Raw genomic sequence first — 27,387 nt, forward strand, 5'->3', positions numbered from 1 at the left:
CTTGCGGCCATCATCCCCGCGTGAAGCAGTGGGCTACATACGGCACAGCAACGGTAGTTGGCGATCGGATCTACTAAAGCAAACATGCTGGGTGGTACCGCCGCGCCTCCGCTTTCACTTGCACCAGGCCAGATGTCCTCTGTGCACGCGTCACTATCGGGCAGCGGTGCGCCGTCACTGCAGCACATCACCGCTTCCGCTGGGATCGCAAGCCCCCCATATATCCACCACCACATCGGTGGTAGCAGCGTCCATGGCGACCATCCCTCGCTGTTGTATCCGCCTCTCACTCCTGAGCGAGAGGAGGCGCTGCGATCGAAGGGCCGTCAGCTACTGGACGAGCACCGCCGTCAGGTGGCCGCGAACGGTTTGCCCTACACCGCAGAGGAGGTGGCCGCCCTGCAGGAGCGAGGAAGAGAGCTGCTGCGCTCCGCACGAGAGGCTGCTGCTGCGAACGGCGGGCACCATGTACCGGCGCCGATGCTGAGCGCTGCGGTTCGAATAGCTGCAGAGACGCCGCACCATTCCTCATTGCATAGTGACACCCCCGATGTGAGCGCCGGCGGTGACAAGAGTGGTGCAGCGCAATCTTCTTCAGCACCGACGCAGCTCCCACACACAAGCGCAGCTATGCCGTATCTACCGACTGCAAAGCCGGGAGCCACTGCGGAGGGAGAGACGCCGCCAGCATTTGACAGCTCAGCCTCCATAGGCGCGACGGCAATACCGTCGTCGTCTTCGTCCTCGCAGCTGCAGGACTTCCTCGCAGCGGTTCAGAGCCCTCAGTGCGTGGCCGAGGAGCAGCAAGCGCAGCTTCACGCACTGAGATCGTCTTCTCGCGTCGCGGGAGAGGAGTCGTTCACCAAGAGCGAGGTGGATGCTTTAAGGCAGACGTTGATTCAGCAGTTTAACGAGCACATGGCCCAGTGCGAGCAGGCGAATCAGGTGTACTGGACGCAGGTCACCAGCCATCACCGAAACGAGGTCTCTGCTTTGGAGCAGGAGTGCGCCGCGTACAAGCGCCGTGCCGAAAAGGCCGAGGCTGCCGCACAGGCTCAGCAGCTGCAGCGGGATGTGGAAGAGAAGGCGAGCGTCAGTGCCGCTGATGCCCTCCGACTCGATGTCAACCGCCTCGAGGCGGAGCTGCGACTTGCTCGCCAGCAAAGTGCCGAGGCCCAGGCGGCCAAAGACGCTGCAGAAGCTGAGGCTGCTATCCTCAGGGAAACTGTGCAAGAGCAGCGTGGCAGGCTGACCGAACTCGAGCAGCAGGTTTTCTCTTCAACCGCTCAGCTGCAGAATGCACGAGACGACGCTGAGCATGCCGCCCACACCGCCGAGGCCGAGTTAAATGCGGCTCGCCTCCAGATTGCCCACCTTCAGGCGGAGCTGGATGCGGCCAATGCTGAGCTGCAGGCTACCCGCGAGAGTGCCGCGGCAGCTCAGCATGCTAGTGATAGGGATCTGGAAGCGGCGCGGCAATCTTTGGCGGACCTCGAGGACGCACTTGCGGAGGCTGCGGGAGACCTGGAGCGACTGCAGGAGGACGTCGATGAGAAGTCGCGTCTCATTCAAGCCCTGCGCGCTGGGGAGGCCGCATTGGGTTCCTTACGGGTGGATGCAACCTGCAGCGGGAGCGGCAGCGGATGGGCCATCACGCGCTCGTCGGCGGGTGTGCACGGCGGAGCAAAGGACACTGTAACGGGTACTTCGGCGGAGACGGTGCACGTCCTGCGTGGGCGCGTGGCTGACCTGACGCATGAGCTGGAAAGGATGCGTCGCCAGCAAGAGCAGGCGTTGGTGTCAGCCGTGGTGCCGGCAATGGAAGCGCTGGGCGGGCAATACGTCGAGGGTGAGCATCGGCTGGCCCTTTTTGAGGAGGCGAATTCCGCGGTGGACGACGAAGCAGCGCAACGGCGCGGCCAGGTTCCAGGTGTGCCGGGCGAATGGAAGTCTGAGGAAGACCGGAGAGGGGCAGAGAGCGGCGAGCAGACGACGCGTCCACTTGACGGTACCACTCGCACGACGGCTATTGCGACCGCCTCAGCCAGTCTCACGAATCCGTTCTACTCGTCGACCGACGGGGACGAGGCGGCGGATGGGATGATGCTCTCGCCCGTACCACGGCCTCCCGCGGGCACATTCATGAAGGTGCTGCGTTCGCCGGGGAACCTCAAAGGCAGCGATGTCTTCGCCGCCACGGAGAGCGCGAGACGGGTCGCCCTGCGTGGCATGCAACCATCGGCGGTAGCCGCTGAGATGTCGGCAGCGGCGGAGATAGGGATTTGGGAGGAAGACGATGGCGAGGACTGCCGCAACACCCCGGACACACTGGCGTCCTTCCACATGAGCCGCGATGGCCAGGCTGCTCGGGGCGACGATGCGTTCCGAGGAAGCGACAGCCGCAAAGATGGCGGCGCCGAGGCGGAGGATATGGGTTGCCGGCGGGCTGCATCGTCTCGCACTCTGGCGCCCGCCATCAACGAGGACCCCGAAACCCCTCGAGCCTTGTCAGCTGTAAGTGAAAAGAATGCCGACTTCAACGACCTACGCCGTTGCTCGCGCGACGTTAATGTCGACAGCGATGAGGATGACAGCACGGAGGAGTGCGACGTTTCGGTCAGCACGCGTGTGGCAGCCTCGTATGGGCGGCAAGCGGCCCACAGCACTGCCATGGAAGGCAAGGTGGATGACAGTGGCGCCGCGATGCAGAAGTTGGGCCGGCAGTACGCTGACGCACAGCACCGCCTCTATCTCTCGGAGGAGGCGCGGCAGAGCCTCGAGGCGGAGGTGTCGGAGCTGCGGAAGATGGTGGAGGAGCTGCAGGCAGTGTTGGCTTGTCAGCCCCGGCAGACGTCGGCTGCGGCACCCACAGACGGCTACGCTGGCGACGAAGCAGACGTGCGCACCATAACGACCTCCTTCGCTTCCTCGGTGCCCACGGCAGCGCGCGAGCGGCTCACCAAGGAAGAGGGTTACGACGCGAACGCGTCTTCGCCAAGGACTCCTTCACCACGCTCTGGCGACGATGATACGGAGAGCGGCAGCCTTGGCTCTGCTCACTTCAGCGAGCACGGCGTGTCCGTGACAACAACAGCAGCGCCAGCTCACGACGACGATCCCACTAGCTGTCAGTACCCCTTAGCAACTGCTGCGTCGGAGGACACCGCTGCCCTCTACGAGCGCATCGCGGAGCTGGAGGAGCGGCTGAAAGACATCGAGGCTCAACACGAGGAGGAGCTGGAGTCTCTCGCTGAGGCCGCGGCTGAACGCATCGCTGCAATGGAACAGCGGTATGCAGAAAACTTGGCGGCGACTGAGAAAGCTGCAGCAGCTGCGGAGGTGGAGCGTCAGGGTGAGCAGGATACCACCGTGTCACTGCTGGCGCGAGTGACGCAGCTGACAGAAGCGCTCACAGATGCCCAGGCTGCTCATGCGGCGGAGCTGCAGAGGTTGCAAGACGAACACGAGGACCTGCTGCGGCAGCGTCTCAGCGAGCAGGAGGACTCTTTTGGAGCTGTCGTCCGCCAACTAAATCAGGGGCATCAGGGTCATCTGTGGGCTCTCGCCTCTTCTGCGGAGACAGGCGGTGCTGGTGCGGCAGAGTCGTCGCTGTCGCCGCAGGAGAACGTGCAGTACTGGAAAGGTCAGCACGCCACGCTTCTCAAGCGCTTCGAGCAGCTGCAGAACGAGTACGACGCGTTCGCGCAGGACATCGCCGCGCTGCAGCGCCGCCTCTCCGAACAGGAAGCAACGCGACAGGAGCAGGAGCAGGAGCAGAGCAGGATGATGCGTGACGCCACCTCGCAGCAATTCACCACACTTCACCAGCGTCTCGAAGAGATGAGCAAAGTTGTTGATGCGGCGCAGGCCGACGCGCAGGCTTCCTCCAAAAAACTCCACTACCTCACGGCGCGTCACACTGAGAACGAAGCCGCGCTGCAGGCTGAAATGAACGGCTTGCGTTCCCAACTGCAGTCTGCACGTGATGAGCTGGCGCGCGTCAACAACCTCAACGAAGAGCTATCGGAGCTGCTACAGCAGGGGGCTAACAGCGTCGACACGGTGCTGCGAGAGCGGGACGCGCAGAACGCAGCGCTAGAGCAGCAAGTGCAGCAGCTGAAACTGCAGCTCGCCGCGGCAGGCGACCGGTTGACGGACCTGCAGGCGGCGCTGCAGGAGAAGCAGGTCAGCGCGGATGCGTTGCAACAGCGTCTGGTTGAACTGGAGGAGGAGAAACGTGCTGCTGAGGCTCAGCTACGGGAGAGCCGGCGCCATGCAGAGGAGCACGAGCGGACGACGATGAATGCGGCGGACAGAGCTGCCCGTGACGCTGAGCAAGCGCGCGTCGCTGCGCAGCAGGCCATGGCTCAGCAGCACGCAACTCACAAGCAGGAGATAGCTGCCCTGCACCGCGAGCTGGACGAACTACGTGATGAGCTTGAGGTGGCACAGACTGTGGCGGCAACGGTGCCATTGGAGGCACAGCGACACCAGCGCGACCTCGGTACAGTGCGCGACCGCTTAGCCGAGGCGCTGCGCAGTCAACAGGAGCTCCAGCAGCAGCTGAAGACAAGTCGCGCAGAGTTGGAGCGTCAGCGACTGCTTCTCATGCGTGGCGGCAGCGGCAACGGCTCTGATGCAGGCGATGCCGGTGCGTTCGAGGGCGGCGGTGCCCCCGCAGACGCGCGCCTGAACGCTCTCCTCCACCGAAGCGAGGAGCTGGAGGAGAAGTTGCGCGAGGCCTCGACAGAGCGGAATGCGCTGCAGCAGGAGCGGGACCGCCTTTCGATGCAGGTGAAAAGTGCTGCGCGCGTGGCAGAGGTGAAGGAACAGGCGACGCGGCGGCAGGAGGCGGAGCTGCGCAGAGCGCGTTCGCAACTCGCCGCCGTCCGAGACGATCTTGCCCAGCGTGTGCAGTCGAATCACGCGCTGCAGCTCGAGATGGACCACTTGCAGGAGCGCCTCGCGGACGTGACGAGCGCTTATGAGGAACTGCAGGGCCGTCACGCGGCCACCGTGTTGCAGTCCGGCATGCAGGAGCACGCCGAGGCGCTGCTGATGGCCAAGGCGGTGACGATCCCGCGCGCGCTCGAGGAATACGTGGAGGGGGTTTTCTCCGCGTACCACGCGATGCTGCAAGCTGCAAGCAAGGACCGTCGGCACATCTACGATCGCTGCGATCTCATAGAGAAGGCCGCCAGCGAGGCCATGGCAGAGGCGGAAGCTCAGAACCACGCCTACGAAGCCGCCATCGCCGACGCGCAGGAGGAGCAACAGCAGATGAAGGAAATCATCGAAAGCCTTCAGCAGACCACGCAGAAGGCATTGGAGGCGAAGAACGCCGCCGTGGCGGATGCCGCTGCGGCCCGCGACGAGCTGGAGGCAACCCAGCGCCGAGCACGCGAGGACGTCTTCAACGCGCAGCGCGACCTTCAGATGGCCGAGCTGCAGCACGCCGACACACTGCACTCACTGTCTCTTCTCCAGGACGAGGTGACGAACACGGCTGCCCTCATCAAGAACCAGAAGAGCAAGTACGAGCGGCGGGAGGCGGAGCTGATGGAGGAAGTGGCACTGCTGCAGGCGGAGCTGGAGACGCGCAAGTCGGCGGCGCGGCAGCTGCAGCAAGCCAACGATGAGAAACGCACGGAGCTACAGGATATGGCCGATGCGGCGGTGCAGGCGCGAGATCAGGCGGTGCATGAGTCGCAGGCGCTGCAAGCACAACTGGCGCGTGTGCTGCCGCGACTGGCGCAGCTCGAGGACGAGCAGGCGCAGCGCACAGCCGACCTCATGGATACGGCACAGCAGTTGTCTGCGCTGCACAAGAAGACGACCTCCACGGAGAATGTGTCGCGCAAGCACATCGAGGAGCTCAGCCAAACCCTTCAGGAGCTCCTCCAGGCCCACGCGATGCTGCAGCGCACCCACACCACTACCGAGGCCACAGCAGATCGACTCAGGTCGCAGCTCGCGAGCGTGACGCAGGAGCTGGAGCGCGCGACCGCAACGGCCAGTCAACAAGAGGAGGAGCTGACGACTGTGAAGGCGCGCCTGCACGAGGTGGAGACCCATACAAGCCGCGTGATGGGAGAGGACCAGGCGCGGTTGCGAGACGGCGAGCTTCGCTTGCAGGGATTGGAGCAGCGAAACGCGGCGCTGCAGCAGGAGTGCAAGACACTCCAAGAGTCCCTGCAGTCCCTCCGCATCGAGCACGACAGCACCGTCGATGCGCTGCAGCACAAGTCGGAGGCGTTTGCGGCGCAGGAGCAGCAGATGAACCACCAGCTCCGGCTTTTGCGCGAACGCATTGAGACGCTGGAGTCGGAGCGGCAGGAGCTGATGTCATCGGAGCAGGCCATCACGGCTTCCCGTGACGCGTGCCAGAGGGAGATGCTTGCCCTCGAGCATCAGGTGGAGCATCTGCAGCACCATCTGGGGGCCTCCAATGGACACAACGAGCGACTGAACCAGGAGATAGTGCAGCTCAAGACAGACCACGCTGTAGAGGTGGACCGGCTACGGGAGGCCATCACAGACGCGCAGAAGGAGCTTGCCAAGTGTCGCCAGCTCCTCGCCCAGGCGGAGGCGCACCAGGTGGAGCAGGAAAGCACCCACTACAGCCTCTCTACAGAGGTGAGCGCCGTCCGCGAGGAACTTAAAGCCGCACGTGCGCAGGCGGAGAGGGCCACGCAACAGCACCGAAAGGCGAAGGCGGAGCAGGAGGAGATGGCGACGCTGTTGCAGTCGCAGATGGCGCAGCTCCACGAAGAGCTCCGTGGCAAGCACGAGCAGCTGCGGATGCTAGAAAACACGTCTGCGCATCAACAGGACACTCTCAACAGGCTTAGGCAGGGCATGGCGGAGGCGGAGGAGAGCCTCAAGCACACACGCCAGCAGCTGCTCAATCAGCAAGAGGCTGCTGCTGCGGCAAAGGAACATCACCGCCGCGACCGGTATGAGCTGCAGACGAAGCTGAACGACGCCGAAGACGCCATGGCGGAGATGACGCGCAGTCAGGAGCAGTACCGTCAGCGCATGACGAGCAAGGTGGAGCTATACGAGGTGGCGGAGGAGGCGCTGCGGAGCGAAGTGACTGACTTGCGCACCGACGTCGCTCGACTGGAGGAGGAGCTGGCCGCGACGACGCACAGCAAGGCGGCCGCAGAGACGCACCAGTCGCGCCAGGCCCAGTCTATCAAGGCCGCCGAGTCTGAGCTGCAGTTACTCCGCGCACAAACGGCGCACGACATGACGGAGATCGCAACTCTCAAGTTGCAGCTGCAGCAGCGCACCGCCGAGTTGGAGCGGTGCCGGCGCGAGGCTGCGGCTCAGCTGACGGGCGAGAGGCTTCGCTGGGAGGCGGAACACACGGCGGCCTGCGACGCGTTGAAGGAGGCGCTGCGGCAAGAGCAGCAGGCCATCAAGGACGCGCGTGAGGCGCGAGAGCGCGCCTTGGCATCACTAGAGTGCAAGCAGAGGGATGCCGTGGCGCTGGAGGACGAGTGCCGTGCGATGCGCGCGCAGGTTCGCCACCTGCGACGTTGCCTCGACGCGGCGCAGTACCAGCTCACTTCGCTGGAGGGGATGGCCAAGGACATGGCTGAAGACTTGGGCATGACCCCAGAGGGCCTGCCCGGCCACGAAGAGGGTGCCTTCTTGGATGCGGCTTCGCACACGCACGATACGTCTGTTAACTCTACAGAGAGTTGCGCAACGGCCGCTGTAGCCGCCGCCGCGGCTTCTGGTGCCGCGGTGCAGTCTGTCATGGACGAGCTGCAGCGTCGGCTCAGCATCTTCACGTTTGTGGCCAACACCTTTGACTCGGAGGATGACCAACTGGCGGAACTTCGAAAGGCGCTGGAGCAGCAGGAGGACGTGGTGCAGCTCTTGGCGGAGGCGTGCGCAGGAGAGAGCATGAACGCGGCCAACAGTGCCACCCCTCTGCGTACTGGCAGAGCGGGAGCCAGTGACGTCACGCCTGGCTTGAACAGTACGCCCACCCCGCGCGGCCTGAGGGCTGCCGTCTCGTCTGGTGCCGATGCTGGCGGAGCGAGTGCTTCGGCTGTGCCGCCTCCTGCGATGCTCACCCAGGCACAGCGAGTGCTCGTGCAACAAATTAGTCAAGCCAGTTCCACATATGTGCATCGCGTCGAGGACCATCTACGCACGGCGCAACAGATGCTACGGTCTGTGATGATGGCTATCGGCTCGCACGAGATCGTGTCACCGCCGGCCAGCCGCCCCACCACGGCGGCCTTGTCGTCTAGGCATAAGCTTCAGGTGGCGGCAACGGCTGCGGAGCTGCATCGCCGAACCGCAACCCTCACCCGTGCGGTTGAGCGGATGCTAGACTTAGTCGTGCAGGGTGGCGATGGCCCAGCTGCAGCAGAGCGCTCGTCGACGCAGTCATTTAGTGTCAGCCTCATCCGAGAACAGCTGCAGGAGCTGCGCCGCCTCTTCTCCGAGGCGGAGCGGTATGTCTTGCTTCCCTTCAACGAGCTTCTCTGCGTCCCTGATTCGGTGGGAGTGGTGACCGCCGCAGCCGCGACGGCGGGCGATGAGAGCGACGTGGACGGGCAGCCGCCGCCACATAAACGCTACTCGTACACACAACAGTCACCGCTGGCAAAGCTGTCAGGCCCCAGAGCCGCATCTGTTACTGCATCAGTTGCTCCGCAGCGACCATCGTCATCGACGACTCACACCTCTGGTGAGACCTGCGTGCAGGAAATTGCCGCCGCCACACTTTCGCCGATCGCGCGCGACGAGGGTGCGCGTCAGTGGTTCTGATCGCCCCCCACCTCGCGCACACAAGACGAGGTGCACTGAATCTCTCTCTTTGCACCCCTCCGCCCCCCGGCTCAAAATCTGCTCCCCTTTCCGCATCGGCACCTCATGCATCTTGTGCGCGAGCTGCTGCTCCTCTCTCAGACCCTCTCTTCCTTTTGGGCTTCCTTCCCTGTTACGCTCCCGTGATGGCGGGTGAAAGTGGGGGGCGAGGGACATACACACACCTCTCTCAGCGCGTGGCACCTCAGGGACCAGTGCACCCACTTTCTCTCCGTGGGAGAGCCAAGCAGCCCCCTCCCCCATCCCCTGCCAAGTGCCGAGCCGCTTCTGGTGGTGACGGGTTGAGGCGCCTACGCCGCAGGGGGGAGGGCTCAGAGCGATGTGTCGCTGCTGGTGCCGGCGGTGGCGTCCTGGATGACGTTGCATCGGAGTGGCCCGCGACAGCGAGGCAGATCTGTATCCATCCACATGATGGGCAGAGCGTCATCGTGACCCGAGCGTCCCCCACCCGGCCCGGCCCTCACACCGCCCACTGGTGTGGGTGGGGTGCCCGAGCGCCACCGCGAGGGGGATGCGCCCGGTGGCGGCCGGCATGGTGGGCGCGGCTGCGCGGCGCCCCGCGAAGCATGGGCTGTGGGCGTGGGTGGGGGCGGGGGCCGTGCTCTCCGATGGCTGGGTCGGCGCGTTGCTGTGGCGCGTGTGTGTCTACGGCTGCCATCGGCCCACGCGAGGTTGGGTCTGTGACAGGGGTCGGAGGGAGAGGGGGTGGCAGTGGAGGGGCGGTTGGACGTCATGTGATGCGGCAGCGAAATGGGCACCGGCCAACGAAATGCTGTTGGTAGTGTTTGATGTGCTGTGCTCTAGCGGCCCCCACCCTCTGCCCCGCATTCATCTTCCGCCTCTTGGATTGTGAGTGTTGTGGAGGGTAGCGATGATGACATGCGTATCGGCTGTGTGTGCTTTGTGCCGTAGGCTGCGCTCTCTGCTCATTTTTATGATTGCTCCGACGATGAGTATGTTGCGTCCCCCCTGCCGTTCAAGCTGCATCTCTGTTCCGCCGTCTACGCACGTGTGATTCTCTGCAGGTGTCGGCGCCTGTGTGTGTTTGAGTTTTGAGAGTGTCGCACTCAACTTGCCGCCTCTCTTCCTCTCTCCCCACGACCGCCCTTCGCCACTTTACTGGCGTATGACGACGACTACTTGTATCGCATCTCTCTGTGACTCTGTCTCTGTGCGGATCCGTCGACTGTGAGAGAATGTGTTTCTGGGCTTTCATTCTTTTTGTTGTGCTAATGTGCACATGAGTCCACGTGTGCATGGATGCGTGCTCTGCTTTGGTGTGCGCGCCTGGGTGGTGGTGGCAGTTACCACACGGACTGCCACACCACCCTTCTCACACCGAACACATGCGCGCGTTCTGTGTGTGTGTGTGTGTGTGCATGTTTGCGCCCAAAGCCGCCTCATCATCTTGAGCAACGAATGCTTCCTGAGAAGGACCATCAAAGTACGTTTCGCGTTGCCATCGGCGCCGCCTTTACCACGATGAAGTGGGCGAAGCACAAGGGCAAATGCCTGGGGAGAGTGCTGGTAAGTCTCTCTGACTTCTCGACTCCATCGCGTTGATGCCCTGGCTTGTCTGCTCCGTCAAGCAAGCACGGAGCATGCGTACGCACAGCTCCGTCAACAGTGGACGCGCGCACCCGCCTTTTAGTCGTCCACCTTTGATGTGATGGATCTCGCGATGAGAACTGTGCCGCTTACTTCGACGTCTAGGCTTCCTTACTCGCTCTTCACGCTCCCGCCAAGGTCACCTCCTCCCTCTTCCCTGCTCACTTTCTGGTCCTCTTTTCTGGCGCCGCTCTCTCTGTCTCTCACAACGTGGGCGTGCGCGTGCATCTGTGCGCATATGTGCTCCCCCGCTGCAGGTTGCGGCGGGCTGCTTGCCTTGTCCAGGCTTCTCCTTGCTCCTCTGTTTTCTCGTCCCTTACCGCGGCCCCATCGCTGACTCACCGCTGCCTGTGCACGGCGAGTAGGTAAGGTGGAAAAAAAACGCGCGCGCGGCCGCGGCAGCTGTTTACGCGCAAGCGTAGCGAAGCGAAGCAGCATTCAGCAGTGAGACGGTTGGCAGCGCATAATAGGTTTGCTTGAAAAGCGTAGCTGCCCACCTCCTTCCCGCTTCTGTCTCCTCTCATAGCCAGCAGCGACTTGCCCCCCCCCCCTTCCCCCAAACAACAGCAGCAGCAGCAACGTTGCGCCCTCCCTCCTCCTGCTCTCTTTCTCTTGCTCTGCACGACGACGTAGCAGATGAAGTCGTCCGATATCTTTCACGCGTGCAAGTACACGCCCATCTTGCTCAAGAGCCGTACGAACGACAGCGGCGTCAACCAATACGGCCTGAGGCCCGTCAACTCCTACGACTACCTGAATCCGACAAACTTGGTAAACTTCGGGCGCGGCACCGCCTTCGACAACCTCGGTGTGCGCCGCTCTGAGCGAGGCCAGATCGACTCGGCCCCCTCGCTCGGCGGTTCGCCCGTGTTCACGCAGGCAAAGCTGCTAGGACTGAGCGGTGACGACCAGCTCCGCCTCTGCGAGGCGGAGACCACGCAGCTGCGGATGTGCATGGCGAAGGGCGGCAGCACCTGCGAGCGCGAGAGTCTTCTGCTGGACGCGTGCCTCTCCAAGGTTGGCCACTTGCGCCGTGCCATTAGCCAAGCCGGCTCCGAGTTCAACGACTGGTTTATTCAGAACGTATCGGACAACCACACCAAGCCGTTTCAACATCGCCCCCACGACTGGCGGCACTACTACGCACAGGAGAAGCTCGTGCGTGAGAAGCAGCAGAACGGGCACGCGTACGGGCGGCGACCGAAGGAGTTCTCTTTCGGTGCTCGCTATGTCAAGACGGAGGGCTACGGCAAGCGACCGCGCCTGCCGTACAACAAGTGAGCTACGCGATACAGGAGGCATGGCAGGTAATGGACTGTTTCACTGTGTACGTATACGTGTCGGGGTGCGCACAACGAGGGACCGCGTAGGCAGCGACGCTAGTGCATGTGTTCTGTGTTGTTTGTGCCTTGCTCGCTCGCATGCCCTTCCCCCCTCCCTCCCTCCCTTCCACGACTGCATCGCCCTCTGCCTCTTTCGAAGACGCACCGGCACACGCTCGCTGACAAGCACCGGTGCACCCGCTCGTCAAGCACGTTGCCAAGCCGCAGTCAAAGATGCAGACGAAAGCACAAACACAGGTACGTGCACCTACTTTCCCGCGTGCAGTCAGAGGCACGCGCCGTTATCGAGGCACGCAGGTGTGTGTGTGTGTGTGCGATGCTGATCGTGGCGGCTCTTTAGTGAACTCCTCTGTCCCACCTCTTCCAGCCTCTTTACTCGGCACTGCTGCCTCACCCCTCCCCCCCCCCCACCACCACCAACACCGTCGCCTGGCCAAGGCAAAGATTCCTTGGTCTTTTGCCGCCAGTTTCACTCGCCCAGCCATGCCTCTGGACGGATCGGTGGCTAACGCAGCAGCGACGGTGAGGAGCAGTGGGCAAGAGTACAGTCGATGAATGAACCGGTGGGCGTGCAAGCGGGCGTGTGTACCTCTGTACATTGCGTAGTATTCGCTGCACTCCGAACTTGCCGATTTCCGCCGCAACCTTTTCTGTGAAGACGAACGGGCAGCCTTCCACGCGACGCGATGCTGATGCACCTTCTCTCCTGCTCTCCCTCTATTGCCATCGGTGCCCTGCCCTCCGCCTCGCTGCATCGAATCATTTCGCTAAACACGCACACACACGCGTACACGCACACATCGGAACTGATCAGGAGCACTGGAATACATCAACTCGCCCATCTCTGTGTCCCCCCTCCTGTCCAACCAAGGCAAGCCTGCACACCGACATCACGGAAGGAACAACGCACACACGCACTCACACACACACACACATATCTCTAGAGAGGCATCTCCACATACGTCACCACCTCTCTTCCACATGTCCATTCCGCTCGTCGCAAGCGGCAAGACGGTGAAGGAGGACAGCGAGCTCTTCTTCTCCGTCACACGTGACTTCTCCGTGCCAGGCGTCAGCAGCCAGTATCAGACACCGCTTGCGTTCAACCAGCTCATGCGCAGTCGTCTGCGGCAGCGCAACCGGTTCAACCATGATCACCACGACACGTGTGCGTACATTGAACGGTCAAAGAACGCCAACGTGGTGGCGTACACAGCAAACCTTGTCGATGCAGCCACACAGAAGAGGGTGGGATCTGGCATCGGGCGGCAGTGCGTGCCGTACCGCGACCACCCTTTGCACGCGTACTTTGTGAGCCTCGAGCCATCCTATCTGGAGGAGCGTCGCCGCAAGGGGATCGAGTACGACTGCGACGAACTCAGCATTCTTGAGCGGACGCTGGCGTACGGCTGCTCAGCGACGCCGGTGAATACGGAGAGCGTTCTGCGGTACTGGAGCAAACACACACCAGAGGCGTTCGCAGCTCTCCAGGAGGAGTGGAAGGCAGATGATAGCGTTGGCATCCCTGCCGAGAATCAGGCCACGGCGTATGGCGAGCATCAAGGCGCGAAGGGTGTCTCAGCAGCAGGTGGCGCGACTGCGGCGCCTCCGTCGGCGAATGCGCTCACGGCGGAGTCGCTCGACGCGGCACTCAAGACGTGGTGGGCACCGTTCCACCCGTACATCTCGCACTTCGTGGCTCTTCCCACCTGGCCCGGTCTTATCGTGTACCTGCCACCGGTGGCTAAGGTTGGCTCCAGCCGGCGTAGTAGTGTTGCTGCGATAGAGTCGCCGGCGTCTGCCACGTCGGCAGCGCAGACTTCGACCTCAACCGACCAAGCTCGTGCCGCCAACACGACAGAGGCGGAGCCACCAATGGTGGACACGACGAACATCACATACGGCAACCACACGGAGCCGGCCGAGGCGACAGCGACTTCCGGCGTTCTGTCGGACGAGGACACCGTTGTCGCCATTATTACCCGCATCGACGGCGAGCTCAGCGTGCTAGAGAAGGTGTACGTGAAGAGCATTGAGCCGAAGCGGTTTTACAACCTGCCCAAGGTGGAGTACATCGAGGTGTTTGGCGTGTCCCTGGCAACCGGCAAAGAGACCTACGAGAAGAAGACTTGCTAGAGAAAGAGGGGAGAGGCAGTGAACTGAGGTGAAGCACAGAGAAGCGGAAGGATCGGCGTCGGCTGGAGGGGCGACCGCCTCTTCATTTCTTCTGTTGCTCCGTGCGTCACTAGGCGCCTGTGTGCTTGAGCACGACATGTATTGTTGCCGCCAGTCCATCCCCGCGCTCGCTCTTTCTCCCTCGTCTGATAAGATCCTGCGCTTTGCTATTTTTCCGGCGAGTGTGCGCTCTCTTCTATCACGCGCATCGCATCGATCATCGTTGCGGCCCCCCTCTCCCCCCACTCGCCACTCGCCACCTGCTTGCTTGCTTGCTTCCATCTCTCGCTCTCTGCTGCATGTCTTGCTGCGATGAGTATAGTTTATATGTTGTTTCTCTTTTCTTTCTTTTATGTACGCTCTGCGCATCACAGAGGGCTTGGCGGCGCTGATGCGGCGGCGGAGAGGGCCGTGTACGGCGGCTTCTCACTCTCGCTCTGTCTTGTCCCGTGCTGAGGCTGCGCTCTCCCTCCTTCTCCCCCCCCCCACACACACACACACACACACGGATGGACGCACACGCCACAGGCGAACACGCAGCGACACGCATGAAGAGGCTGCCAGCTGTGACAGCCCGCTGCTTCGATCGCCCTCCCTTGACTACGAGCACCTCTGCTGCTTCGCAAACCTTCTGCTTTTTAGTTTTGCGTTGCTGTTTAGATCGTTGACGTGTGTGCTTGTCTTTGTGGGCTCGCCAGGATCCTCTCGGCGAAACTGTCCCATTCACATCAATGACCACAGGCTCCCCATTCCTCAGCTGCATCCTATGGTTGGCCCGCTGAGCTCATACACCCTACGCACTGTCTAGACGCTTTCGTGAAAGCGAGCCCAGCTACGAAACCTAAGCGCGCGTACACATGCAACACATCAACAGCGGTCCCTCCTTAAGCTGCGTCTCTCTCTCTTTGCTGAGGTGTGCAATGAGTGTGCGTCCCAGCAGCCACGTGGAGCTGCGATTCGGCGCCGCCGGTGCAGTATGACATGCAGACATCGACAGCAAGGCACAAACCTTTCTCTCTCCCTCTCTGACAAACTCGTCGCGCGGCGGTGATGGCTGTCCTCCTCCTCCTCCTTTGCATGTGCTCCGTCTCTTGCGTTCAACCTGTCACGCTCATCTCTTGAACCCCTACGCACACCGTCTTTTGACTGATCTCCCTATCCCCCCACCCATCCCCTCCCTTCCCCTCCACACACACACACACACATGCATACATACACACCACAGCACCGACAGCGCCTTCAGTCTTCGCCTCCTGTGCGTGTGTGCCTCTCCTCTCTCTGTGGAGCGCATCTTCGTCTCGTTTTCGTGCGCCTGCGCATCTCCTCCGTTTCGGCCCATTACGCACCGACTGGAACCACGCCGGAAAGGCCAACGGCAAGGGATGCGAAGACGATAGAGGCTGTCCCGCGGAACCACAGGTAAAGCAAAGAGCGAAGCGAACTCGTCACGGCTAACAGAGATATCATCGTTCAGAACAGCCACACACACACACACACACACACTTACAGTTTCCCCTCCCCCCGCATCTCGCCTCCCGCCTCCCGCCTTCTGCTGCTCTGTCTTTCTCTCTGTCCCTTTCTGGATGCCTTGTTCGCTTCCGCCTGCCCCTCCCCCTCCCCCATTCCTTCGCTCGCTTCGGCCTTTGCGTGCCTCTGATCCTCGTGCGTCTTCCTCCCCGCCTCCTCTCTTGCCTTCCTGTTTTCCCTCGCTTGCGTACACACGCACACACGCACAGACATAGCATGACGTCTTGCGCAGCACTGCTCTTCCACAACTTTGTGTGGGAGCCGTGCGGCCTGTCCATGAAGGGACAGACAAACACCCCGTCTGTGCAGGTTGCGAGTGGCGTCAACCCTGGCGCGGATGTTGGCGCACAGCTGGGCCCCCGCGCGTATGTGCAGCGGCTGAACCGCACGATCCGGCGCCACCTCGTTGCGCGTGATCGCTTCAATGCCGACCATCACGACATTTGCATGTACATTGAGCGCTCAAAGAATGAGAACATTGTTGTCTATCGGGCGAACTTGATTGACTCGAAGACGGGTGAGCCCGTTGAGAGCGGCGCCCACCAGTCCGACTGCAGCTTCAAGACCTCGGATCCGCTGCACGCGTACTGGATCAAAATCAACCCCGAGCACGTGGCTCGTCGCCGCGCTCGTGGTGAGCTGGAAGATACTTGCGAGCTCAACATGATTGAGCGGAAGCTTGCGTACGGGTGCAAGGCTGTCGTGATCAGCAAGGATAGATTTTTCAGCGAGGTGCTGCCCGACAAGGCGTCCCGCACTGCTGCGTCAAAGAAGAAGATGGAGGCAATCGAACTTCTGTTCGAGGAGGTGCAGCCGTGCGTGTGCAACTTTGCAGCTCTCTCTTCGTGGCCGGTCTGGATGCTGCGGTTGCCTCCGCTGGTGGAGGGCAAGGACACGGCGGCCAGCGTGGCGCTCAACACAGACAGCGAGGCTTCTCCGTCTCCGCACGGTGGGGGCGCGCAGTTGCTGACGGCGGATGGTGAGGCTGAGGAGCATGCACTGCCGACGAGAAACACGGTCGTGGCGATGGTGACGATGATCGCCGGGAAGCTCAGTGTTCTGCAGAAAGTGTACGTGAAGAGCATCGAGCCAAAGCACTTTTATCAGCTGCCGAAGGTGGAGCACATCGAGGTGCACGGTACGTCGCTCGCGACGGGTGAGTCCACCTACGAGAAGCTCACGAGATGAACTGTGTCACGTCCACCAGCCGGTGCAAGGAGAAAGGGGGCACTGCGACGCATGTCCTTGCACATGCGTATAAGAGAGCACGAGCGCAACCATTCATCGACCTCCCTTCTCTCCGTCCCGTCCTCCCTCTCTGCGCGCTTCTCTTTGTTCGTTGAATTCTGACATGACTCGTGCTCTCAACAGCACCGGCCCCCCTCCTCCCAACAACAAAAATCGAAAAGCAGCAGGGAGGTGCGTTGTGTGTGTGTGTGCGCGTGCGTGCCTGTCGCATCCTGCGATGGCGGGAGGGGTGCGAGTATTGCCCCGCCGACATTCATGAGCGACGCATCAACGCTCCTCGCTCCCTTCGGCTGCAGCACCACACGATACACGTCCACCTATCAAGCTCGGTGAGAGTGGGAGAGAGAGTGGAGGTCCCTCCCTCCCTCCCTCCACGTCTCACTCTCACTCGTACCTCTCTCTCTGTCTCCCTGCAGGTATGTGTCTTTGCTTCTGCGTTAAGCCCCCCTCCCCTCGCCTCTATATCTCTGTGCGTGTGTGTGGTCCGTGTCGCCGAATGGCACGCCGTCGTCAAGCGCCAGCATGCGCGCAAGGCGATCCCTCTCTCCCTTTTCTCTCTCTCTCTTTCCACGCTACGGCAGCGACATTTTGCCGCTCTACCGCTCTTTCCTTTTCGGCCCCACTCCTGTGTGACGCATGCATCATCGGTGGCCATCACGACGTGCCGCATCGCCCCCCCTCGCTCTCTTTGAAAGGCTGTTTCTCTGGCGCTCCGGGCTGGGGGCCTCGTCGCGACAGTATTCGGCGACCCAACACGTTTTCCCCTCTTTGTTTTCTGTCTTGCAGCGCACATATCGGCATGTAGCTCATGCCCAGCCTCATGTGTCTGTCTTTCCCCTGCAGAGGTCTTGTGTGCACGTGTGCCAATGCGTGTGTGTTTGGCTCGCTCTCGATCGTGCCGTGCATGCTGTTGTGTAGTCGATGAGACAAGAGCTGCCATGCACACCACAGAGAGACATGCCCGCACACGCATCTGGCTCAGATAAGCTTTCTAATGATGTGGAGGAGGAAGAGGTAAGCGGAGCGGAGGCGGTGCTTGTGGCGTCGCTCATTCGCGTATTCACCATCTGAGTGCGCGCGGTTGTCTGCTTGTGCGTGTCTCTGTCTGTGTGCCACTCGCTCCGGTGTACCGCTCGATCTTCCCCTCCTCTCTCTCTCCCGCGTTCTCGGTCTTGGCGATTGCTGCAACGCATACCTTTTCCCTTCCGCCTCCCTCGATAGAGCGGGCGGAGAAAGAAGCGGCAACGAACAGAAAGGACTGTCGATGTTTCATGCGCCATTTTTTTTGTTTGTGCGCTTCCACCACCACCACCTGCTCCTCCGCCGCACGCGCTCACGCTCTCCCTCGCTTTGGCCCCATCTCTCCCGTGATTCACTGGGGTGGCGGTGCTGCGTTCAGACAGAGCCGTCCACCCACCCACAGTTGTGCGCCCTTCCATCCATTGTAGGGGTGGGCACGCCTCCGTGCGTTCGTGCATGTTTCTCTCAACGAACATGCGGAAGAGGGCTGATGAAGTGTCACGAGAGAGAGGGCGAGCGAGCGAGCGAAGATGAGGTGGATGATGCTGGACGAAGGAGAAAAGAGAAGAGAGCCGCCGCCAGCACACCGAATGGGCTTGCGTTTTGTATGCCACGACGACTGCCGTTGGTTTTCGCTGCTGCTCCTGATGCCCCTCCCCCCCAAAACACACACCGACTCGCTTTCTGTCTCTTGCTGTACCAGCAACTTGACGTCGCTCCTCTCTCCCTCTATCGCCACTATTGGCTACCTTTTTTCTTTGTTCGGCTTGCGTTCCCGGTGGTTGAAGCCGACAGTGTGGCCTTCTCTCCCTCACGCGCGCGCGCGCACACACACACACACACACGCAGCTCTCTCGCACTTTTACTTTCATTTTGCCTTCGAATGGTGTGCACGAGTGCTCTTGGTCTTGCTTAGCTCGCTGCGCCGGGCTTGAGGGGCTATACCGCCCAGATCCAACACGCCTTCAGTTGCACACCCGTATGCCGCCATGTGATCATCCGCGTCCTCAATGCCAACTTGTAGGTGCACACGGGCATACACGCGCATCTACATGCTTCCCACACTTTGCGGGACGGCACTGGTGGGCTTCCTCATGCTTCAATCACTCATCTTCCCCACACGATATCCTGCCTCTGCGTCTCTTCCTTGTTTCTCTCTTCCTCTTTGGCCTTTGCCGCCGCCCCCCCCCCCTTTCGCCTGCATCTCTCGCACCGTTTTAGTCGGACGCAGAAGAAGAGAACATAGGCTCACGCAAGACGGGCGCGCACCATCCGCCAGCACGACAGCTTCTCTCATCGACTGCCCCCAGCCGTGCCGTGCCCCCCCCCCCCATCCTACATCTCGCCGTCGTATACACACTCACACGTGCCTCAGCGAAGCTATCTATATCTGTTCGCCTTAAGTAGCGCCGTCCTTAAGCAGACTCTCACACACACACCCACACGCACCCACACAGACGCGTGTAGCCGTAGGACACAGCAGAAAAAGCAGCAACATCCGGCAAGCGCCCCCTCCCTCCGCCCCACCCGCTCTCGCGCCACGCACGCACGCACACACACACACACACACACACACGCAGCGAGGAGCGATCGCAGCAGAGGCGCCGGAAGCTAAGACGGCAGAACGGTTAACGCGATTAAGCTAAGCAAGGCAGAGGCAGGTGCGTTGCCATCCTCACCATCATGCCACCAAAGATGTCTGCGAAAAACAAGCAGCAGCCCAAGCAGCAGGGCGGCAACAAGAAGGGCAAAGGCAGCAGCCAGGACGGCGACGACTTTGACGCGATGCTGGCGGCAGCCGTGAACGCGTCCAAGGCGGACGCGGCCAAAAACCACAGTAATAACCATCAGGGTAAGCGCAGCAGCAACGGGAATGGTACTGCACCGGCCAGTAGGAGCCTCGCCGCGGACGAGCCAGTGGTGCCGAGCTCGGCCGATCACCCGGAGAATCCCTACCCGAAGACGGCGGATGGCTATCCGCGGCAGACGTGGCCGGAGCCGACGGTGCTAGTGTCGAAGCAGTTTGCTCCTGGTCAGTTTCCGGCCGGCGAGATCGTCGACCACCCTGGTGAGATGAACAACTTCCGACGCAGCAGTGAGGAAAAGCGGGCGTTGGCCCGCGCGAGTGAGCAGCAGGTGCAGGAGATGCGCGAGGCGGCCGAGGTGCACCGCCAGGTCCGCACCTGGGCACAGAGCTGGATCAAGCCAGGCCTATCACTGATGCTCATGACCGATCGCATCGAGAAGAAGCTGAATGAGCTGATTGGCAAGGACGGCATCCTTCGGGGACAGGCTTTCCCGACAGGATGCTCGCTGAACCATGTCGCAGCGCACTACACACCCAACACCGGTGACGAAAAGGTCGTTTTGGCGTACGATGATGTCATGAAGGTCGACTTCGGCACCCACATCAATGGCCGCATCATCGACTGCGCCTGGACGGTCGCCTTCAATCCGATGTTCGACCCGCTGCTGCAGGCCGTGAAAGAGGCGACGTACGAGGGCATCAAGCAGGCGGGCATTGACGTCCGTCTCGGCGACATCGGCGCCGCCATCGAGGAAGTGATGGAGTCGCACGAGGTGGAGATCAACGGCAAGGTGCACCAGGTAAAGAGCATCCGCAACTTGTCCGGCCACAACATTGCCCCCTACATCATCCATAGCGGCAAGAGTGTGCCCATCGTGAAAGGCGGCGAGCAGACGAAGATGGAGGAGGGGGAGGTGTTTGCCATCGAGACCTTCGGCTCCACTGGACGCGGCTTCGTGAACGAGGATTTGGAGTGCTCCCACTACATGATGCGGCCCGGCGCAGAGGTGATGCAGTTGCGCTCGGAGAAGGCGCAGCAGCTGCTGAAGCACATCCACAAGTCGTACAGCACGTTAGCGTTCTGCCGCAAATGGCTCGACCGCGACGGCTTCGATCGTCACCTCATGAACCTGAACCGCCTGGTCGATGAGGGCGCCGTGAACAAGTACCCGCCGCTGGTGGACGTCAAGGGCAGCTATACAGCTCAATATGAACACACGATCTACCTCGGCCCAACCGCGAAGGAGATTCTTTCCAAGGGAAGCGACTACTAGGCGTGGGGCGCTGTGGCGAAGGGAAGGGCGCACAGGGGGCTCACAGAGAGCGAAGAAGGAGCTGCATGTATGGGGGGGGGGGAGGGATCGAAGACGATACGAGCGCAGATCCCGGTTGTGAGGAGGCGGCGTGTGTGCGTCTGAGCCCTCTCTCTCCGTCACATGTACGCCTTCGCCTTGTCTCTGATCCCGCTGCCTTTTCGTTTCTCCTGATCGCTAGTGACCCCCTCCATCACGTGGCGGATACCGTGCTCTCTGTTTTTGCCTCACATTGCCGCTTTCCCACGGTATGGATGCCGATGATGCTGGTGATCTATGAGGGCTCTTCCTGACTATTCGAAATCCATCCTCCATCCCCCGGTGATGACATCTGAAGCCGGGCGTGGCACACACACCCCTCTCAGCGCGTGGCACCTCAGGGACCAGTGCACCCACTTTCTCTCCGTGGGAAAAGCCAAGCAGCCCCCTCCCCCACCCCCTGCCAAGTGCCGAGCCGCTTCTGGTGGTGACGGGTTGAGGCGCCTACGCCGCAGGGGGGAGGGCTCAGAGCGATGTGTCGCTGCTGGTGCCGGCGGTGGCGTCCTGGATGACGTTGCATCGGAGTGGCCCGCGACAGCGAGGCAGATCTGTATCCATCCACATGATGGGCAGAGCGTCATCGTGACCCGAGCGTCCCCCACCCGGCCCGGCCCTCACACCGCCCACTGGTGTGGGTGGGGTGCCCGAGCGCCACCGCGAGGGGGATGCGTCCGGTGGCGGCCGGCATGGTGGGCGCGGCTGCGCGGCGCCCCGCGAAGCATGGGCTGTGGGCGTGGGCGGGGGCGGGGGCCGTGCTCTCCGATGGCTGGGTCGGCGCGTTGCTGTGGCGCGTGTGTGTCTACGGCTGCCATCGGCCCACGCGAGGTTGGGTCTGTGACAGGGGTCGGAGGGAGAGGGGGTGGCAGTGGAGGGGCGGTTGGACGTCACGTTGTGCGGCACTGAAGTTGAACTCACCTTTACGAAGAGAATGATTTCGCAAGCGAAACTGTGGTCGGTAGGAGCGGGTGGAAAAGGCGGACTCATTTGGTAGCGGACACGCCGCATCGGTACACTGCCTGAGGGTGAGGGGCGGGAGGGGTGAGATGCCGCGTTGATGAGCCCACTGCATTGAGAGGCAACACATGGCATGCTATCACCTCTGCTCCGTCCTACTCTCGGCCACTTTTCTTGTTCGCCATTGGGCTGCCCCCTCCGTTGCCACCACCACGTGGAACGTTCAGCGTAGCCCTCACCCGTATTTCCTGGTGCAGACGCCCAGAGAGTACGTCATGTCCGTTGCGTGTGCGTGTGTGTATGCTTGCTGTCGAGCTTCCGTTGGACGATCGTTCTGTTGCTTTCTTGCGCATCTTTTTTTCGTGTGGGTGAGTTCGGGAGTCGTAATGGCGGCACTGGCGAACGATCGAAGAGTGTCGCCTTCCCTTCGGTGGCCTTCTCTAATGTCGCTGCACGGCTCTGCTTTCCTTCCGCCCCCTCACCGATTGTGCGCCATGAAGTCAGTCGTCCTCCGTCGGGTCCGAAAACGATGCTTGATTTTACCTTAGCATTGGATGTGTCTCGGATCCACCACGCTGTGCCCGCACGCGGGTCGGCAGCTCATGCCACGTTTGCCCTCTTTCGGAAATGAAAACGTTTTCATGTTCTCTTCCCACCACCTATGCTGGCGACCGATGCCGATGTCTTCTGTGTTTCTGTGTTCACCCACGTCGTCCTCGTTGCTATCCCTCCTTCTCTGTCGCCCCGCATCGTTGTTCGTTGCGGGGCCCTGCCTGGTTTGCTGCCGCAACATCCCCGTGCGTTGGTTGTTGTTGCTAGCTTCCTCCCTCCCCTCGGTGGTGTGCTGCACAGTTCGAGCGATAGGAGGGGGAAGGCTGGAAGCGGGAGGAGGGGGATTTTAAGGCAGCAAGCATCTGTGCATGTGCGTGTGTGTGTGGGTGTGGCCCAGACAGGGAGGGCGACTGCCAGGAGAGCGCTGGAGAGAGAGAGGGACTGGCTGGGGATGCAGCAAGTGCTTCTTACTACCGCATTCGTAAAGGTTAAAAGGCTCCAACTGATGCTTCATCAAGAGGCAAGGGTGGCGGTGGTGGTGGGCCAGTGCTGGCCCCCTGCTCCTCCCCTCCGACCAACGCGGCGCTTGCGAGAAGGGCGAGAGGGAGAGGGGGAGGGAAAAATGGGGCGGGGACGCGAGCCACATCTTCAGCAGTGTAGGCCGCGGCGCCCGCCCTCCTCCCTTTCTCAGCGGCGCTATCTCCGCTGCTTCCAGCGCCACAACAACTACAAGCCGGAAAACAGTTACCCACACACGCACGTGCGTGTAGCTCGCGACCGGAGGATCACGCACCTGTGCCAGTCTCCGAGAGCCGAAAATGGACTGCCGCTGCTGCCGCGTCCACAACTTCTATTCCCGTTTCTCTACCCGCTTCTCTTCGATATGGCGCGTACCCGCACACAAACACACGCGCACACCAGTCGCGTGTGCCGCTGTTGCTGTCCATCCCTCAACGCGTGCGACTCGCAGCGGCTTGTACGGGCCCTGGATACGATCTCTTAGCGCCGCTTCTCCGTCTCTGAAACACCGACAACGAAGCTGGCGCACGGCTGCGAGGGCAACAACGAGAAAGAAAAACTGACGGATGATGCTCCGTCTCTCGCGCCGCCGTCTTGCCACGTCTATTGGCGGCTTCTCGTCCGCCGCCTTCACCGGAGACGACGGCGGCGCCTACGAGAGACGCAAGAGTGAGCAGGAGCGGCTGAAGCGCGATCATCAGCAGGAGGGCACGGGGGCGCAGGAACAGCAACCCCACAACGGTGGAGGTGATGCCCAGCACGCAGGCACACCTGTGTCCGCCTCGATGTCATCATCGTCCTTCTGGGAGGAGACGTGCTCCCCAAGTGGCTTTCACGGCACAAAGGGCAGCAGCAGTGGCAGCGGCAACGCCGCCTATGCTGCTGAAGCCAATGCGCCCCTTGCCCGACCGACGATCGACACCTACCGCGCCATGACAGACAGCGAGCTTGTCGAAACGCTGCGGACCCGCGACGAGCAGATTCGCCAACTGCGTGCTATCTACGAGAGCTTCCACTACGACGCGGACAGGCACTTTCGAAAAATGATCTTCGACTACCACGACAAGACGATGCAGCTGTCGCAGGTGCACGGACGCATGCAGCAGGCCTCGCTGCAGATCAACCGCGAGGCCCTTTCGAAGATGCGTGATCAGCAGGATATGATGACACGCGACAAGCGCATCATCTTCACCATCTGCACGCTATGGACGCTTATCTTCTGGGTGTGGGTGCGCCGTCACTATGTGAAGCGGCGTGAGCTGGAGTTGGAGCCGCTGGATGGGCGGGAGTGGGCGCAGATGAGCCCCTCCATCACCGGCGCTGGCAGCTACAACGAGAACGTTTTTGGCAGCAACAAACGCAATGCGCGTTTTACTGAGACGGCGTGGGAGCGTGAACTGCGCGAGCGCCGCGAGGCGCAAAACTTGCGAGAGCAGCAGGTCGCCCTTCTTCGGAACCAGATGGAGCTGCAGAAAGCCGTGGCAACACAGCGGGAGCAGCAGCAAGCGTGTGATAGTGACTCTTGATGCATGCGAGAGGAGGAGGAGGGAGGGATGTGCATGACGATAATGCGCGAGTACGTGAGGAGCTCTTTTTGTACATTTCTCACACGCCTCCGCCTCGTCTTATTTCTCCGTGGTCGATGTTACGGGCGGTCCTCTAGCTCTACCCCCCGCGGCCCTTCTCCAGCCGATGTGCGTGCGTCTGCCTGTGCGCGCATTACAGATCCGCAGCACGCGGGGCGAGAAGGAAAGAACAACAAGTGGAGGCAAGAGAGGTCACGAAGCGCACGCACGCGTGCGGGAAAGGATAGTTGTATCGATTGGGGCCCAGCGTCCCTCGCCCCGGCGGAGACGAAGGCCGAGGGAGGATGGAGGGGCGTCTCGATCTGCAGTATGACGCTCCACTCTCGTTTTTTTACGTCGCGCGTACTTTTCAGGATGCTTGGGCGCGTGTGCTCACTGCTGCGGTGCAGATGTGTGTAGCTTTTGCTTCCCTTCTCCTGACATTGCTCCATGCACACACACACACACACAAACAGAAGACAGCTCACCGTATGGAGGCACTCGACGCGGTCCTGCTCTCACCATCTCCACGCCCTCTTTTCATCCGAATCTACATGGCTGCACATCACTGCTTCCTGCACGTGTGTCCACGTAATGCCACCTCATCCATCATCGTCATCGTCGCCCCTCCTAACTGGACAACGGAATTCACGTGTGCGTGCACCCATAAATATACATTTAAGTCCACATCACAGCGACTCAACGATCTTGCTCGATCCCTCCTCCCTCCCTTCTTCCCTCTCTGTGAATCCTCGCTTACTCTCATGTGTATGGAAGCAACCATTATCCATCAGACCCCACCTCTCTTTTCCTTTACCTTCACTATCCCATGAGCAACTCGGCCAAGTCGCCCTCCGGCCCCGTCGGTGATGAGGGGCGGCGCAACTATCCGATGTCAGCCCACACCCTCGTCACACAGGAGCAGGTGTGGGCCGCCACGGCGAAGTGCGCAAAGAAGATTGCAGAGGACTACAGAAGTTTTAAGTTGACGACCGACAACCCGCTCTACCTGCTGTGCGTGCTCAAGGGCAGCTTCATCTTCACGGCCGACCTTGCCCGCTTTCTCGCCGACGAGGGTGTCCCGGTGAAGGTGGAGTTTATTTGCGCGAGCTCGTACGGCACGGGCGTGGAGACGTCGGGCCAGGTGCGCATGCTCCTCGACGTGCGCGACTCCGTGGAGAATCGCCATATTCTGATTGTCGAGGACATCGTCGACAGCGCCATCACGCTGCAGTATCTGATGCGGTTCATGCTCGCCAAGAAGCCGGCCTCGCTCAAGACGGTGGTGCTGCTGGACAAGCCGTCGGGGCGAAAGGTGGAGGTGCTAGTCGACTACCCCGTCATCACGATCCCGCACGCGTTTGTGATTGGCTACGGCATGGACTACGCCGAGTCGTATCGCGAGCTGCGCGATATCTGCGTGCTCAAGAAGGAGTACTACGAGAAGCCGGAGAGCAAGGTGTAGCGGTGACGAGCTACGGCTCGTGTCGGTGGGAACACCTGCCCGCCTCTCTCCTTCTCGATGCGCGCTCTCACAGAAACGCACACCGACATGCCAACAAGCGTGCTCGTGGGCGATGGAAGGGGTGAGACCGCCGTAGCGACTGCGGCTGCGTACACAAGTGGAGCCGACCATACCACGCGCGGCCTTTTTCTTTTCTTCGTTCTCTAACTTCTTCTTACCCCATTTCGTGGCCTCAGCGGTGTTGCCACGGATTAGAGAGGAGGATAGATGGCGAGCGAGCCTGCGAGTGGGCGAGTGCAGGTGCGGGCGGGAGGCTGTATACGATGCCGCGACGCAGCACATTAGCAGACCTTCTGCATGGGTCAGCACAAGGCAGGCGAAAGGCTGGGGTGGTGCTGTGGGGAGGGGCAGATGTGGCGCAGTGTCGTAAAGACTCGGGTGAGGGTGATGCTGAAGCGGGGCGACGAGTGGGGGGAACCGCGTATGCGGCGGCCATGACGCGCGTGTGTGCGCCTGTTCATCCTGTCGCATCTGCGGCTCGACTGAGCTGCGTCGTGCTTTGCTCCTTCATGTGATAGTTCTCCCGGCCACCCCTGTATACGTGCGTTCTTTGCTGTCCCGCCGCCACCACTGCCTCTTGTCCCTTGCAAGTCCCTGCCGGTGTATTGCCCTCCCCCTCCCTCCTCTGTTCTCGCAATACTCGATCCCACGTTATCGATATATATACCTATATATATATATATATATAGGTATATAACGCCCTCCACTCCCCATCCTGCCCACCGCTCCACCGGCGCCTCTCCTTCCTGCTCGAGATGTTGACCTTGTGAGTAACAGAGCATAACCGGAATATAAAAAAGAGTGAAGAGAGCCTCCCCTTCCTCCCCTCCACCCACACAGGATGCGCCCACGGGCCTCTGATGCCACTCATCACAGATGTGACGGTGGCGGCGGCTACTCTTTTTGCGGATGCGAACGCGTGATGTCGTGTAGGTGGTCAACACACCGGGAGGAGGTGCTTCATGCCTAACGAACCCTACACAAGAAAGCACACGTGTATGCGCGCACATGTGCTCATTATATTCTCTCACCGAAGACGACGCTTTTAAAAACTTAAACACGATAACAGAGATGTTGATATCAGACAATCCTTGGCCATGTTCCTACATGCATGCGCGCACGTGTAGAGGCATGCCTCATGCGAATAGACCCCCCCTCCTTTCCACCGCGGAAACGAGGAAGGGGTGGGGTGTGGATGGGAGGGGCCAGAGGAGATACTCTCCCTTCAAGCGCCGGCGACGATCTTCCTGTCCCTCACTCCCCCTCTTTGCTTGTGTGTGTGTACACGTGCACACAAGCGTATGCATGCATGTACGTGTAGCACGGGTTGCTGTGTCTC

At 61.2% G+C, this 27,387-nt stretch overlaps 7 protein-coding genes across 7 annotated transcripts; all 7 read left to right on the forward strand.

Moving 5' to 3' along the window:
* Positions 1-132: 132 nt before the first annotated feature.
* Positions 133-8,793, forward strand: LDBPK_210920 (hypothetical protein, conserved; the record flags this gene model as incomplete). The annotated part of the gene is made up of 1 exon (XM_003860561.1): positions 133-8,793. The coding sequence occupies one exon, from the start codon at positions 133-135 to the stop codon at positions 8,791-8,793; it is 8,661 nt and encodes a 2,886-aa protein (XP_003860609.1).
* Positions 8,794-11,097: 2,304 nt separating this feature from the next.
* Positions 11,098-11,742, forward strand: LDBPK_210930 (hypothetical protein, conserved; the record flags this gene model as incomplete). Its single annotated transcript, XM_003860562.1, has 1 exon — positions 11,098-11,742. One exon carries the CDS (start codon positions 11,098-11,100, stop codon positions 11,740-11,742), a length of 645 nt encoding a protein of 214 aa, XP_003860610.1.
* Positions 11,743-12,785: 1,043 nt separating this feature from the next.
* LDBPK_210940 (hypothetical protein, conserved) lies at positions 12,786-13,940 on the forward strand (the record flags this gene model as incomplete). Its single annotated transcript, XM_003860563.1, has 1 exon — positions 12,786-13,940. The coding sequence occupies one exon, from the start codon at positions 12,786-12,788 to the stop codon at positions 13,938-13,940; it is 1,155 nt and encodes a 384-aa protein (XP_003860611.1).
* A 1,782-nt stretch (positions 13,941-15,722) lies between these two features.
* LDBPK_210950 (hypothetical protein, conserved) lies at positions 15,723-16,694 on the forward strand (the record flags this gene model as incomplete). Its single annotated transcript, XM_003860564.1, has 1 exon — positions 15,723-16,694. The coding sequence occupies one exon, from the start codon at positions 15,723-15,725 to the stop codon at positions 16,692-16,694; it is 972 nt and encodes a 323-aa protein (XP_003860612.1).
* Positions 16,695-19,457: 2,763 nt separating this feature from the next.
* Positions 19,458-20,855, forward strand: LDBPK_210960 (methionine aminopeptidase 2, putative; the record flags this gene model as incomplete). Its single annotated transcript, XM_003860565.1, has 1 exon — positions 19,458-20,855. One exon carries the CDS (start codon positions 19,458-19,460, stop codon positions 20,853-20,855), a length of 1,398 nt encoding a protein of 465 aa, XP_003860613.1.
* Positions 20,856-23,524: 2,669 nt separating this feature from the next.
* LDBPK_210970 (hypothetical protein, conserved) lies at positions 23,525-24,484 on the forward strand (the record flags this gene model as incomplete). The annotated part of the gene is made up of 1 exon (XM_003860566.1): positions 23,525-24,484. The coding sequence occupies one exon, from the start codon at positions 23,525-23,527 to the stop codon at positions 24,482-24,484; it is 960 nt and encodes a 319-aa protein (XP_003860614.1).
* An 868-nt stretch (positions 24,485-25,352) lies between these two features.
* Positions 25,353-25,988, forward strand: LDBPK_210980 (hypoxanthine-guanine phosphoribosyltransferase; the record flags this gene model as incomplete). The annotated part of the gene is made up of 1 exon (XM_003860567.1): positions 25,353-25,988. One exon carries the CDS (start codon positions 25,353-25,355, stop codon positions 25,986-25,988), a length of 636 nt encoding a protein of 211 aa, XP_003860615.1.
* Positions 25,989-27,387: the final 1,399 nt, after the last annotated feature.

The sequence above is a fragment of the Leishmania donovani genome, chromosome 21, assembly GCF_000227135.1.
Source record: "Leishmania donovani BPK282A1 complete genome, chromosome 21".
Lineage (NCBI taxonomy): Eukaryota > Euglenozoa > Kinetoplastea > Trypanosomatida > Trypanosomatidae > Leishmania > Leishmania donovani.